Source organism: Armigeres subalbatus, chromosome 2 (assembly GCF_024139115.2).
Source record: "Armigeres subalbatus isolate Guangzhou_Male chromosome 2, GZ_Asu_2, whole genome shotgun sequence".
Classification (NCBI taxonomy): Eukaryota; Metazoa; Arthropoda; class Insecta; order Diptera; family Culicidae; genus Armigeres; species Armigeres subalbatus.
The window spans coordinates 278973083-278987877 of NC_085140.1; the positions used below are offsets into that span (position 1 = coordinate 278973083).

General features: G+C 37.2%; 1 protein-coding gene across 1 annotated transcript in view; it reads right to left on the bottom strand.

Moving 5' to 3' along the window:
- LOC134212295 (zinc finger protein 41-like) overlaps positions 1-10432 on the bottom strand; it is a 36830-nt gene extending 26398 nt beyond the window's left edge. The window contains exon 1 of the mRNA XM_062690008.1: positions 9291-10432. Coding sequence (XP_062545992.1) covers positions 9291-10199 — 909 coding nt within the window. The 5' untranslated portion in view covers positions 10200-10432. The remainder of the gene's footprint in view (positions 1-9290) is intronic.
- Positions 10433-14795: the final 4363 nt, after the last annotated feature.

The following is a 14795-nucleotide window of genomic DNA, read 5'->3' on the forward strand; positions in this document are numbered from 1 at the left end:
GGCTCGGAATTATGTTTCCAAGAGGATTGGAAGCCTACTTTCGAGAGGGGGTACCTCAATTAATGCAAAAGTTCGAAGGGGTACCTCTCAAGAAAAAGGTTGAGAACCGCTGTTGTAATGGATTGCGCCATGGCAAAATTTTTCTTCATAACTTTTGAACGCAATGACCGAGCGTGATTATATTCAATGGTGATCAACTAGGGTTTGTCCCCCGTCGAATGTAACTTGTTGCGAGAAAATCGGTTAAGAATTATTATATGAAAAAGTTGCTAATGTTTTTCGGTTTTCATGTACACACACACACACACATACACACGGACAGACAGACATTTGTTCAGCTCGACGAGCTGAGTCGATTGGTATATAACATCATGGGTCTCCGAGACTTCTATTAAAAGTTCGATTTTGGAGTGAAATGATAGCCTTTCGGTACAACTTTGTTGTACGAGAAAGGCAAAAAAGTAGTATGATGGTTGTACACTTTTATTTATGCGGTAGAGGCCGTAGAGGTTTTGCAAAAATTCTTACGAATCCACAAGTTTATTTCATTATGTGAATCTTCTAAAAAGCTTGTAGGTTATGTGTGTAAGCAGTTTACGTTTTGGAGTAAAAATTATAGTGATGGCGTCTATCCCTTACAATCGGTACACAGAAAAAAAAAATCCGTGGTCAAATCTACTATTTTGAAGACTACGCTCTGTTTTTTAAAATTTCATTAAATTTTACCATGGAGAGAAAACTATCACTGTTTCAGTTCATGACAACAATCCGCATGGGCCACAGTTGATTTTTAATGCGCGCATGGTAAATCAAACCGATTTGTTATTTGCTGGCTGAAAATTGTCAGTGCATATGCTTAAAATACCCCTTCAATAATTAGTTTCGACTGCAATATTTTTGTGCGTGTATGCCGCAAAAAACCGGGTTATATACCGCACCTACCTACTATCAGCACTTCAATAAGATATTAATATTAGGTGAAAAAATCATGTGAAATACGAAAACCAAGATATTGCAAGGGATTAGGGATCAAAAAATTCAGACGTCCTAGGATATTTGCTCCAAAATTAATGATATTTGCACAAGGAACGATTTTAACTTAATCTCTGCCGTTTTTTTATTGTTATCATGCGCGCTCACTACTGAAAGCATCACGAAAGTGAGAAATAGATCAATTTCCTTTACAGTCTTTCGTTTTCGATTGTTATTAATATGGGTATATGTTATGAAATAAAAGAGCAGATACACTACAAATGAACTCAAGAATGGAAGAACATTGCTTGGAAGAAAATCAGCCTATCTCAGAATGCTAGACAAGTTAAAAAAGGTCGTGGATATAGAAAAATGCATTTGTGCATTTTTTTACGATTTGAGGGGGTTAAACGCAAAGGGGTGTAAGTGACAAAAACTTGGTTTTGAGAAAAATGAGTGCAAAGTTTTTCAATATTTTCTCGTTCCATACAAATTGTATGAAAGCTCAAAAATTTACTAATTTTCTATGAATTTGTACATTTATTATAAACATCGTACGAACTATCAGCATATTGGCGCAAAGCTCTACCAACCAAAGTATAACCAAAGCATCGTTTCCTGTAGTTAACCTTCTGTCTGTGCTCAAAAAAACTTACGTTGTCTGTGCTCTGGGGTCAAATTGACCCCAAATTGAAATTGCTATAACTTTTTGAATGTTTGGCCAATTTTGGATTTTTGGGGCAGTTTCGAAAGATAATTTAATCATCTTTCAGGTCGTTACCAAAGATTGACTATTGGTGGGCGGGTACATCGCGGGGAGGGGTTTTAGTGAACAAGAGTACAAAAACAGTGATTTTTCATGATTATTTTACTTATATCCGAAAATCCTACCCATTTTGAACTGCACCTTTTTTTTAAAAAGGCTATGCAGGAAGGCATGTGCTTTGGCATGAGGCGTTGATAAGTTTAGAACTCGGCCGCCAGGTGGTGGTATATTTGAATTCATTATTTTAGACTACTCAAGATATTCCGATATATAGAATTCTCCTCAGTGTAAATATAAAAAAATCTTCTATTCTATGGCACAAATTTAAAAAAGGGAAGAAGTGCTCATTATATTGAGCACCGCTTTGTAGTGCTAGACATCCTGAACAATGTTGCCGAATACAACTTGGGTGTAGGTATGAGGGAGCTCAAGCTAAAGCAATATTTTATATATGCAAGAATATTACAAGCACACTAGCGCCGCCTATTTGTAAATTTCCTTATTATTTATTCCGTCACATAACAGTCTCTTCCCACCAGACGAACTTTGTTACAGACGTCATCTTTACAAATTTCAAAATTGTGGGATAAGAATATTTACAATGAGGAAAATTCCATATATCGGAGTTACATGAGTAGTCTAAAATAATGAATTCAAATATACCGCCACCTAGCGACCAAGCGCTAAACTAATGAATGCCTCATGTCAAAGCACACGCCTTCCTGCATAACTTTTTTGAAAAGGTGTAGTTCAAAATGGGTAGGATTTTCAGATATAATAAAATAAGCATGAAAAATCACTGTTTTTGTACCCTTGTTCACTAAAACCCCTCCCCGCGATGTACCCGCCCACCTATAGTCAATATTTGGTAACGACCTGAAAGATGATTAAATTATCTTTCGAAACAGCCCCAAAAATCCAGAATTGGCCAAACATTAAAATAGTTATAGCAATTTCAATTTGGGGTCAATTTGACCCCAGAGCACAGACAACGTAAGTTTTGAAAAAAGGACACTGTAGCGCATATTTTCAAGATTTTTCAAGCGAATTTGTACCTAGGAGACACATCTCTGCGAGTTTTACCAAACTACCAAAAATTAGGATAATCGGTTGAAAACTAAAAAGATGGCAGGCACTCAAAGTGGCCTGGGGTCATATTGAATTGATTTTTTTTGTAATGTAAATAATTCAGTCCGATTATTTTTGGTTTTGCAAACGACCATGTAGCTGGATCCCTAAACTACCAAAAACAATAGTTAGAGTTTCAATTTAACGTTTTGTTTTCGATTTTACATTGCCTTAGACACCAAAACGATCGGACAAGCCGTTTTTAAGTTATATATTTTTGAAAGTGTTCAAGGCGTTTTTGCTTACGCTCTTGTTAAAACTTAAGCAAGAGTCAAAATGGCAAACCAATGATGCAGACTATATGTTTTGATCATGAAGAATGTATATGCAAAATTTCAGGGAAATCAAAAACACAAACATAAATCGACCTTTGATTTCACATAGAATTGCTCAGTTGTGTGTGTATGTGTCTGTACATGTGTACACATTTTTTAGTCACACTTTTTGGAACCTAGCATTGTCCGAATTGCTCGCAACAGGTTCCATTCGACGGCGAGTATGTACCATTGTTATGGCCAAAATACTATGTTTTATGCCCAAAACATTGTTTTTTGCCTTTCTCGTACAACTAAGTTGTACCGAAAGGCTATCATTTCACTCCAAATTCGAACTTTTGATAGAAGTCCCGGAGACCCATAGTGTTATATACCATTCGACTCAGCTCGATGAGCTGAACAAATGTCTGTCTGTCCGTGTGTGTGTGTGTGTGTGTGTGTGTGTGTGTGTGTGTGTGTGCACAAAATGCCATAAAAACATTAGCCAAATTTTCACATAGAAACTCTTAACCGATTTTCTTGCAACAAGCTGCATCCGACAGAGACTAAAACGCTGTTGATCACTATTGAATTTTATAATAATTGAAATTTGCGAAAAATACACTGCCAAAAATATATATATAAGATATATGTGTCGCCGTTATAGATTTTTGCAATAGCTCCACCCTAATATAATCGATATAGAACCACACATAAATTAAATAATTGCTAATTCGAGACCACACATAAAGTTTATTTGGATATATATATTTTATAAGTAGTTCGCGTGGAGAATGGTTATGTGTGCGCTGATATACATCATAAGTTAAATCTATGGATTTTTGCCAATAAATATGTGTGGATTTTTAATAGTGTAGATAATATTAAAATAGTGATGAGGCATAGTCACATAGAACAATAATGTGTTATGAAAAATGCCTTGCATCTATGAATATTTTTAAAGTTTATCCGTGGCTTGCTCCCAGTGGTGCGAAATCTCAATCTCAGTGACTGAGATTTGTAGGATATTGATACCATTTCCTCTTCACACTCACTTCCTAGCAGTGAAAACTGAAAATGATTAGCAGCATCAATCAAAGATAAAGTAAACAAAAGACCTCTTTTCTTATTGCACACGCAGCCCGCACTGACAGTCTATTCAGTTCACTCGCTGATGTGTGAATGCGACGGCCCTATATAAATGCATGGGTGAATACTATCACTTGAAAGACAGTGACAGGAAATTCGTGCCGACTGATCATCAGCTTCAGCCCGCTGTTGGCAAACCGAGTTTGCTACGCTACTCCTGCTTTGTCGTTCTGACTGAAAGGCACCGTCATAGGCAAAGAGGAGCAAAGAAAAATACAAAACAAAAGAATCACACTCAGTAGGCATTGTTGATAAATTGCACCACTGCTTGCTCCCATTAAGAGTTTCATCGTACTATAAAGATGCTCGTGTTGCACGCATTTGGGCGTATTTTCAGGCGTCAAAATTCGAACATAGGAAATTCGAGAAACTTTTGGCAGCGCCATCTGTCGTCTACTAGTGTAAATTTTATATCATAACATTAGACGGTGTAACTGTTTTGCCTTTCTTGTACATCATCGAGGTGTAGACGTAAAGGCTACATTTATTACCTTTTTGCGCGAGAAAGGCGCCATCACCGCTAGGTGGATTAATCTGGGTTTTTTTTATAATAAGCAGCTTTGACCAAAGACATCGTGCACGCTTGACTCTATAAGTAACGACAAATTTTGACCTATTGAGGCAGTCAAAAGTATTGAATATGACAATTTTCTTTGGCCTTTTCACTAGAAGATCGCCTTTCGATAAGTCCAGACTCTCCTTATACAGTTAAGTGGTTTTATTCCACAAGTTGTTGCAGTGAATGGAATAGTTTTAACATTATTAAACATCGAGGGCTCGCACCGCAGTAACAAGTGAAACTCAATCGGGAAAGGACAACGATTTAAGCCAATGTCTGTCGCTGTGGCTAGTCCATCATATTTATCGTGGTTAAGTTGGCCGTAACAAAACTAGGCCTAAAATTATGTAGGTTAGGGGGAAAAGTGTCATACAGTCCTGTTTATGAAGAAACGTGGTTTTCCGCATATGGCTGAAAGTATAACAATTTGGCGAAGCAGGACGCCTAACCAGCACGCGCCTTCACTTCCAGACCAGAATGCTGATTAGGCGACGCTTGGCGCGTTGTTCCCTAAGAGCTGCTGCAACTTAAAAGGCGTTTTACTTTCATGAGTTTTCTGGCAACAAAACATCACCCCTTTTTTATTTTTATTTTTTCAGTTTGGTTGAGATTTTCTACAATTGTAAGATGGCATCATCTAGCTTTGTATTTAGGCTGTTGCATGAGGTAAAATTATCCATGAAAATCGTTACAACTAAGAGATTAATGCAGTGCAGTATTTGCTTAGCTAACGAATATTGTCCCTTTCCCATTTGCATGTCAATGTGCCCAAAAAAAAATAATCAGGCTTAACCCTCTACAACACAAATTTTTGTTTCCGCAATAAGTCAGCATTGGATAGGAATTTTCAAACTCTAAATATGTTGAAAAATCAAGAAGGATTAATAGGATAAAAAATTTGAAAAATAAAATTCTAAAAAATCAAAGTTTGAAATTGCTAAAATCGCGAATTAAAAATTTTCAATACCCGAATCGTGTTTAAGGTTCAAATGTTATACATCAAATCGACTTCTTTTTCTTGCTGTTTGCTTTTTTTTTGCGGAGAGCCTACTCATTCGCTCAGATCTGATTTTGTACAAAGTACACAAACATTTCAAAAGGTATCAAACTCTATATATTTCCACAAAATATGAACGTCCTTTTCAATACCAGTACAGCGCACAGATTATAGTGATACGCATAAACAACCTCAAACATGCATCTGAGATTGATTTGTTGTGCATCTTTCTCCTAATTACACAATTTCCTACATGCATTTTACATGAATGTAAAATTATGATGCAACCTATACTACCTTCTCAAATGTTCGTCCAGATTCAATGGATTGTTTACATGACCATATGATCGGTCTTCTCTCTGTGTACATGAAAAGTGATGCCGTTTTAGCATTACATTACATTATCAACACTTGAATTATGAATAAATAAATAACCTGCGTTGCTTATGAATGCTTGCGCTTTTACAGTTTTAGCCCACATCTAATATTTAGTGTCAATATACAGCATGAAAAGCATCATTTTCATAGATTATTGCTTGATGTTTACGTACATATTCGAGAAAACAAGCATAACATATAGAACAAATCAACACGCAACACTGAGCGATGATTTTCGAGTATCTGCAAAGTATAAGAGAGCGTGAGAGTAAATCGACGGTTTTCCCTCCTGAAAAAATATTTTTCCAACTTTGCAATATTTTCTTCAAAAGGCAGTTTTTTCAAATAATATTACGAAATTCATCCAAATGAAGCATCCCACGGATGTAATGAAGTCACCACTATGTGTTGATGTAGTTTTAAAACAAGAGTGCTTCCCCGATTCAGCTGGGGAATGCATTTTCTCCTCAGTGGGCGGATTTTTTCCTGGGGGTGGTACAAGCACGTGGCTGTTTTCTTGTCAATGACTGGATTACGGTAATTTGGGACTTAAATCGATTTATGACAGCAAAATAGTGATTTTGAGTGGGTTGTTAAGGGTTAACTTGTCTGATATCTTAATACTAAGGACACACCTGTGGTACTTGTACCATGGTACAAGAGGACAAGAAAATTATTCCAAGACTATCTTTGATAAAGACAATAATCAGTACGGTACTCATTTCAAGATTCTTGTACCATGGTACTTATACCACCAGTGTGTCATTAGTATAAGACGGCCTAATGTTTTTAATTGCAATGTTCTTCCATGCCTGCTTTTCCTTCGAAGGGTATCAGCTCTTATAATTCATAATATGTACCCATATCAATTACAATCGAAAATAAAAGTTTCGAGCGCAAATTGATTTGTTTCTTATTATTGTGATGTTCGAAACAGTAAGAAAGCATGAAAACAATAAATAATGACAGATTAATTCGAAATCGTTCCTTGTGCAAATGTCATGTTATTGATGCAAAACTATATCAAAACTGCTAAAAATACAAATCACCTCATATCTCAACCAAACAACAACGGACATTTTAATTTCCCATATACGATCCTAATGATCAGTGTTTTCCTGAACTCAGTGCAAAAAAATCTGCTCTTTGATTTTACTCTATCTAATTTTATAGTCTTAACTAAGTAAGTGCAACTAATAGAGGGATATTTGAATTTTCTAAATGTCAAACTATTGAAAAAAATGCACACCAGAGCTACAGGAGCGCGCACTGAAAATACACTGGAGTGTTAGACTGCGCACTCTCTTACCCCGTACACAAACTTACCCCGCTTTACTCTATACAATAGAGCGAATAAAGTGATCTTCATATTACAAACCCCATTCGTTTTTGAAAACATTCAGTTTTGGCAAAATAAAAAAAATAGTTGAACTTTTTTTTCAATTTTGTGCAAATGCTTATGTACTGAAATCCATTTTTTACTCGGTAAAAGGCAATCCCGTTAAAACACGTAAATCTCTAAATTTATGTTGGAAACGCATAAATCACAAAACCCGCGTAAAAAATCCTAGTACCTAATCCAAAATTAAGGTTAAAACTTCTCAGTGAAGAAATGTGGAGCATCATTGATAATCCAAAACCATTTGATTTTGGCAGCATAAAAATTTCAAACGTGTTGCTAAAATCGAATGGAGTTTGAAGTGCATTTTTTTCTTTTTTGTATAATTTTTCTAATGCACGAGGCATCAACTCCCCTAGGTGGATTATTCAGTGATATTTCGTATGAACTTTATTCTCTTTCGGCTCAATCAAAGTTAATTGCCTATATTCCGGGGATTAAACCACCCGACTTGGACATTAATTTACAATGTTCTGAAAACTCATATGTGATTAGAGTGGGGCGTCATAATCATTTTTTCAAATCAATGGTTTTTCGAAGCCATTCTGGGTCCTGAACAACTGTGCAAAATTTGGGACCGATTGGTTGCTTCCTCGCTTTCCGCATCGCGTTTGAAGTTTGTATGGAAATTAGTATGGGAGAACGTATATTTTTACATTTCTACTACTAGAGGTTTCAGTTCATCGTAAACCAAGTGGCACATTGCGTTAAAGTATAACCCAAAGGATGCCGAAAAACTTTGCTGAAGAAGGCATGTTGCTGGAACGTCCACGAAAAAAGTTATAACGCTTCGAAGATTGAGTGTTCAAACCATATGCAGAAAATCGTTTATTCTGCCAGCACTGCCGAACTACGTAGACCAATAATTGAACTGAGTGTTATTTAAAAATAATTGATCTTATAGGGCTTTAGAGCTAATGTGAGCTATCCGGAATCATTTCACAAAGAAAAAAATCCGACAAGAAGGAAGATGGGTTTTGCCTTTCGATATCTATAGGTCGTCCGGTAGTGCTGGCAGAAACATTGATTTCTTGCATATGGTTTGAACAATCAATTTTCTAAACGTAATAACATTTTTTGTAGACCTTCCAGCTACGTACTTCCTTCGGCAAAACCTTTCGGCATCTTCCAGACTATATGCTAACGTATTTAGTCACGTGATTTAAGATAAAATGAAGCTGCTAATAGCAACAATGTAAAAAAGTACGTTTTCCCATACTAATCTCCATGTAAATTTGAAACGCGATGCGGCATGCGAGGTCGCATCCAATCGAGCCCATATTTTGCACAATTGATTGGGGTCCCAAAACGATTCAGAAAAACCTTGATATCACTTGATCGGACGAAGTTTGCGTTTTTCCATACAACTGCGCCCCACTCTAATGAATATGTACATTATGTGGAAGATCTTGATTTGAAAAATGTATTGGAGGTAACCACTTTCCCTTCGATGGGACTCGAACTGAGGTTCGTGGGTTCGAGTCCCATCGAAGGGAAAGTGGTTACCTCCAATACATTTTTCAAATCAAAATCTTCCACATAATGTACATGTTCACATATGAGTTTTCAGAACATTGTAAATTTATTCTCTTTGATGTTAAACGCTTTGCACCGTCTTCTTACAATAAATTAAGTTTGGAATTCGAGTATACATTCACTTTGCAAGTTTGCTAATAAATTTCACCTACCATCAGCGTTTCCTGATTCCCAAATATCTTATCACAGATTTGACACTGGAACGAGTATTCCGAAAACCCGAGCGGGAAAGGGCCGACGGGCGACGTTTGCCGCGGCACTAGTCCGTAGCCGAGCATGTCGGCGCTATCCATTCCAAAGAAAGGATGCATATCAGTACCGAGGTGATCGCTGGAGCCGACATTGCTGCTCGTATTACTCGTTGCACTAAAAATACTATTTTGGTTTTCATCACTTTTCTCGATTTGGTACAAGTTGCTAAGAACCGCCGGAACTGTGACACTGGGCGGTTGTGCATGCTGCCGATGATGATGATGATGATGTTGGGTCGCCATCGATGCTGCTGCAGCATAAGCATTGAAAAACCCAACCGGATAGGGATAATTGATAGATAATCTGTTTCGTTCAATTACACTGCTATTAGCATACGCGCTTAGCATCACTTTTCTCTCGACTTCCGTTTTTATCAGCGGTATCAAAGGGCTAGTGGTGGAAGGCGTAATAGACGCCACCCTGGATGCTGCCGTTACCACTGTTGTCGTTGCGTTGGACTCGATGACCGTCGCTGGTTTCGCGCCGGCAATGATCTTTGGGTCAAACATTAACGGTCCCCGGGAGCACCAGGGATTGGCTAGAACACGATTCAGGGGACGTTGATTAGATGATTGAGACGACGATGATGACGAGGCTGGTGATGGTGATAACACCATGGATGGAGTTTTGAGGTCATCCTGTTCATATTTGATGCAGGTCTTTACTGTTAGATCCACTTTTTGTTCTAATTCAATTGTCCTAGAAGTTGCAGTGGTATTATTTCGCAACAAGATGTTCTCGATGCTAAAGTTGGTGTGTTTTTTGGGAAGAAAGTTCAAATCACTCATTTTGCTATCACTAAATCCCATAGTACACACGACCGTCCGATCACTTTATGTTGCTCCAAATCGATCACTCCAACATGCACGCGTAAGTTCAATCAGAAGCACCCGAAAAAATCACACCGTCACGGTAGCCGTTGGATTGCGCGCGCTTGGGCAACCATTAACGTGTGTTTACTTAGATAAACTGCTTGATTACGATTGAGTCAACCATCTGAGAAGTCTCTGAGCCGTTGACGAGATCACGACACTCTCCGGACTTAATTGTCACGACAGATATCTCTCGCGAGGATGCTGCGGATCGCGGCACGTCGCGACGTGGTGTTGATGCGAGATGAGTGACAGATACAAAAAGATTAACTCTGAATAATTTGTATCTTAGTTTACCTCACACATGCTTCTTCAGCCGAAGACGGTTGCTGGATGCTGCTTCTGAAGTTTTCTTGTCTTTTTCTCGCTTCATGGTCGTTATTCTCCTTCCTGTGTTATTAATACCGATGGTAGGAATAGTGGGCCGAATGCGTTGGCCTTGATGACACACTTAAAATTTTGGTTTTCTGATAAGGATTGATATTTTTTTCTTATGTAGTACCATTATAAAAAAGTTTACAATAACTCATGTAAAACCATGTAATTTTTTATATCGATCCTTTCCGAACATAATGCGACCCGTATTCTTTTCTCCATTAGGGTGACCTATCCCGAAAAAGAATGGTCAGATTTATTAATGTTTTTGAAAATTAAATTTTATCAAATATTTTTGTCGATTTTCAATCTACTTATGGTAATGAAAAAAGCTGAAGAGTGCCACTTTTAGGAAAAATACGGAAACTCATGATCTTTTAGATTTTTGCCTTTCTTTGTTTAACAAAGTAATACTCAGCTCTTAAGAATAAATGTCTGTCTGTCCGTGTGTTTGTGTGTGTTTGCGAATGTGTGTGTGTTTGTGCACACGAAAACCGCAAAACATTAGATAACTTCACATATAGTAATTCTCAATCGATTTTCTTCTAAAAAGTTGCATTCGATGCGGGACATACTCTAGTTGATCACTGTTGAAAATAATCATGATTTAATATTGAATTGACTGATTTTTTGGGATGTCGAGTCAAATACGACATACAAGCTTATTCTCGAACCTATTAAAATTGAAAAAAATGAGCATTTGGAGCAGCATTGCACAGAATTTTAGCAAGAAAAACTGACTTAACTATCGCATGCAATTTGAAACGATAAGCAATAAACAAATAATGGCATATTACTTAAGACACCTAGTAGACCTGCGGAGATTATTTCTTGAATACCAATAAGTTCATGGCATACGAATGGATCTAGACTGTATGCCCACAAGGCTTTCAACAGTTGTTTGTAGAAATTCAAAAATGTTTTCAGAGTGGTTACAACTACGGAGACTTTCATGGCGACTTTTAAGCTTGGTGAGTGTTATTTTCTCTCCTTAGCTTAAAACTAAAATTCAATATTCTGTATGTAAATACATTGAGCTTCCAAATACAATTCACCTTGAAAGGAAAATGGGCATTTAACTTTGATTCACGTTTAAAATACATTGTCATTTTCATTCCTAGCATTAATCACAATTTTGGGAAAATATCCTTCAAGTGTTTTAAAACTTTATTTTGACATCTTCTAATTCATTCATCTAATGTTTGTTATTTTCATTGATTGAATCAAAAACTAGATGGCAATATTCCAAGTTGGAAAGCAATAAAACACAAATGTATATATTAGAGATGGGCGTTCAGATCCGGAACCGTTCAAATGATCCGGATCTTCAATGTGAGTGAATGATTCGTAGATCACTTTTTAAAAGACTCGGTTCACCAAATCAGTAAAATTCGTGAGCATTTAAAGAGGAATGACAAATTGAAAAAAAAATTGTAAGTACTTTTTGCATGTTATATATGATTGTTAGCGAGAAAGGGAGGAAATATTGTATGATTGTGTCAAAAGAGTGAGCCTGAATGACAGCCGCTACGCCATTTTGCGCTTTCCTCATGTTTAGTTCAAAAGATCCGATTCGGTTCAAAGATCCGGATCATTAAAGTGAATGACCCAGATCTGGTTCGTTCAGCTAAGTGATCCGTTTTGCCCATCTCTAGTATATATACAACCGTACGTTTCATTTGCGGAAGGATCTCTGTTATAATATTTTCATCAGCGATAACAAGAAAAAACTCTTCGGAAATTAATGTCTAGCTTTGTTAATTGTTTCCTCAAAATATACAAAAAGGAGGACATTTCAGGGCAAAAGGAGGACATCCGATTTTTATCGAAAAAGGAGGACATGTCCTCCTTTAGGATACCATATGGTCACCCTGCATACATTGCAGAATTTGTCAACACAATAATTAATTATTAATTGCATATTATTCGGCAACTCGGCCGTACGAAAACCATTTTTTTGTTAAATATCTTGGCTGTGCATATGCATAGACATTGGGCAACCGATATCGAATCAAGTTATGTTTCAGAATCCCAGGCACCATCATTTTTGGCGTTCCCATTCAAGTTTTCTCAGTTTCTATTCTCTAGTCTATCTTATGTAATTGAAAAAAAACATTTATTACTATTTATGACAAAGCTTCAATTTTTAAAGGAGACTGCGTACTCTCTCTGAACCATACGTTGTTTATTTTTCTGAAACAGATAAGCCTTTATAAATTATAAATTTTTATGGACAGTTTTTCTTTTCAACTCTTACTGTGTTTGTGCATAAAAACGAATGCATCGGAGCCTTTATAAAGTTTTAACACCACAACGGTTTCTCATAAAAGAATCTGATGTAAATATTTAAAAAAAAACATTGCCACAGCATCTTTTCAAAACTTGTTGGATTTGATATTTTCCCAGTTGTAAATAACTATAATGGATACTTTTGGCTCGAAATTTCAGGAAAATCAAACATACAAATTTTAAGTTTTGGATATCAAAATTGTCATTCTTGTTGGAAGATGCAGCCATAGAAGCCTCATTCTCATGCAAACTTGCCTGCGATATTTATGATTTGCATCTTATTCCTGACCGTAACCTATAATGTTTTACTTTTCATTATTTTTTTTTTCTAATTCGTTCATTCTTTTTTCTGTACAGGTTGTTTACACAAAGTTTAAATTTTATATTTGAAATATATTAGGAGTATAACTCTGATTCTAGATGCAAAGCCAACCCGGAGCTATAATAATAATGGTTCTCGACAACGATCCGACGGGCACAAGAAGGCGAGGTGCGCAGCGGGCAAGGTGGATCGATCAGGTGGAAGATGACTTGCGGACCTTCCGTAGACTGCGTGGTTGGCGACGTGTAGCAATGGACCAAGCCGAATGGAGAAAACTCTTATATACCGCACAGGCCACTTCGGCCTTAGTCTGAATAAATAATAATAATAATAATAATAATAATAATTACTATTTCTAAAAGAAATAACTTTTGAATTTTCAAACGTTGAATTATTTCCATAATGAACTGGGAATTCTGCGCACTTTATGCGTCTAAACTGTATGGTAAACTTCGAAAGTAGAAAAAATTTCATTCAGGAAATTTCGTACAGTCGCTGATAAACATGAATTTTCATTTATTTGTAGCAAGCGTTATTCAAGACGGTCCATTTCACCCAAGAGTGACTTGATGTGAACGCATTTTGCTGAGCTGGATCTATTTGACTGCATCAGCGACAGTAGGAGCCATAATACTAATAGCTACCGGAAGCTCCGCAGCTGTGAACCCCACAAATACTTTTGCGGCTGCTGAATCTGCCACAATTGGAAATTGCAAATAAGATTCAATATAGCAGCAAAGGAGGACGAGAGCTGCAATGTTCCAGAAAATCATGCGGTCATTTATGGATATCACTGGTTCTTCCAAATTGAAGGTATGGACAGCTTGATGAAGAGCTTGGACGAACGTGGACGAACTTAATTAGTGAGCACGTTCCAGTACTTTTTCGTTATTTCTGTCATTGATTCATCGATTTGTAATTTAATAAAATCTAACACTAAATACGTACAGGGCATCGTTTATTGCTATTGCCGCGGATATTGTCTTCTTCTTCTTATTATTGGCATAACATCCCCACCCTGGGACAGAGCCGCCTCGTAGCTTAGTGTTCATTAAGCACTTCCACAGTTATTAACTGCGAGGTTTCTAAGCCATGTTATTATTTTTGCATTTGTATATCATGATGTTAACACGATGATACTTTTATGCCCAGGGAAATCGAAACAATTTCCAATCCGAAAATTGCCTAGACTGGCACCGGGAATCGAACCCAGCCACCCTCAGCATGGTCTTGCTTTGTAGCCGCGCGTCTGACCGCGGATATTGTGGGAATCCCAGATATCCGGTTCACGCTTTAGTAAGTAACGGTGGCTCTTCTCGACCTTCTACTCCCTGAGTAATTAGTACGAATAAGGGCGTCCTTGTGAAGTTTTGCTGTACCTGTTATATAACAGCAATTGCTAAGACGCGACGGAAACGACGCACTACTACAAACAATCTGCTGTGTGATACACAAAGTGATCACCACACCTTTCTTTTAGCATATTGGGGTTGTGCCACTCGTGTGCGTGTGTTGAATCATGCTCTGTTGATCATGTTTTGAAAAAT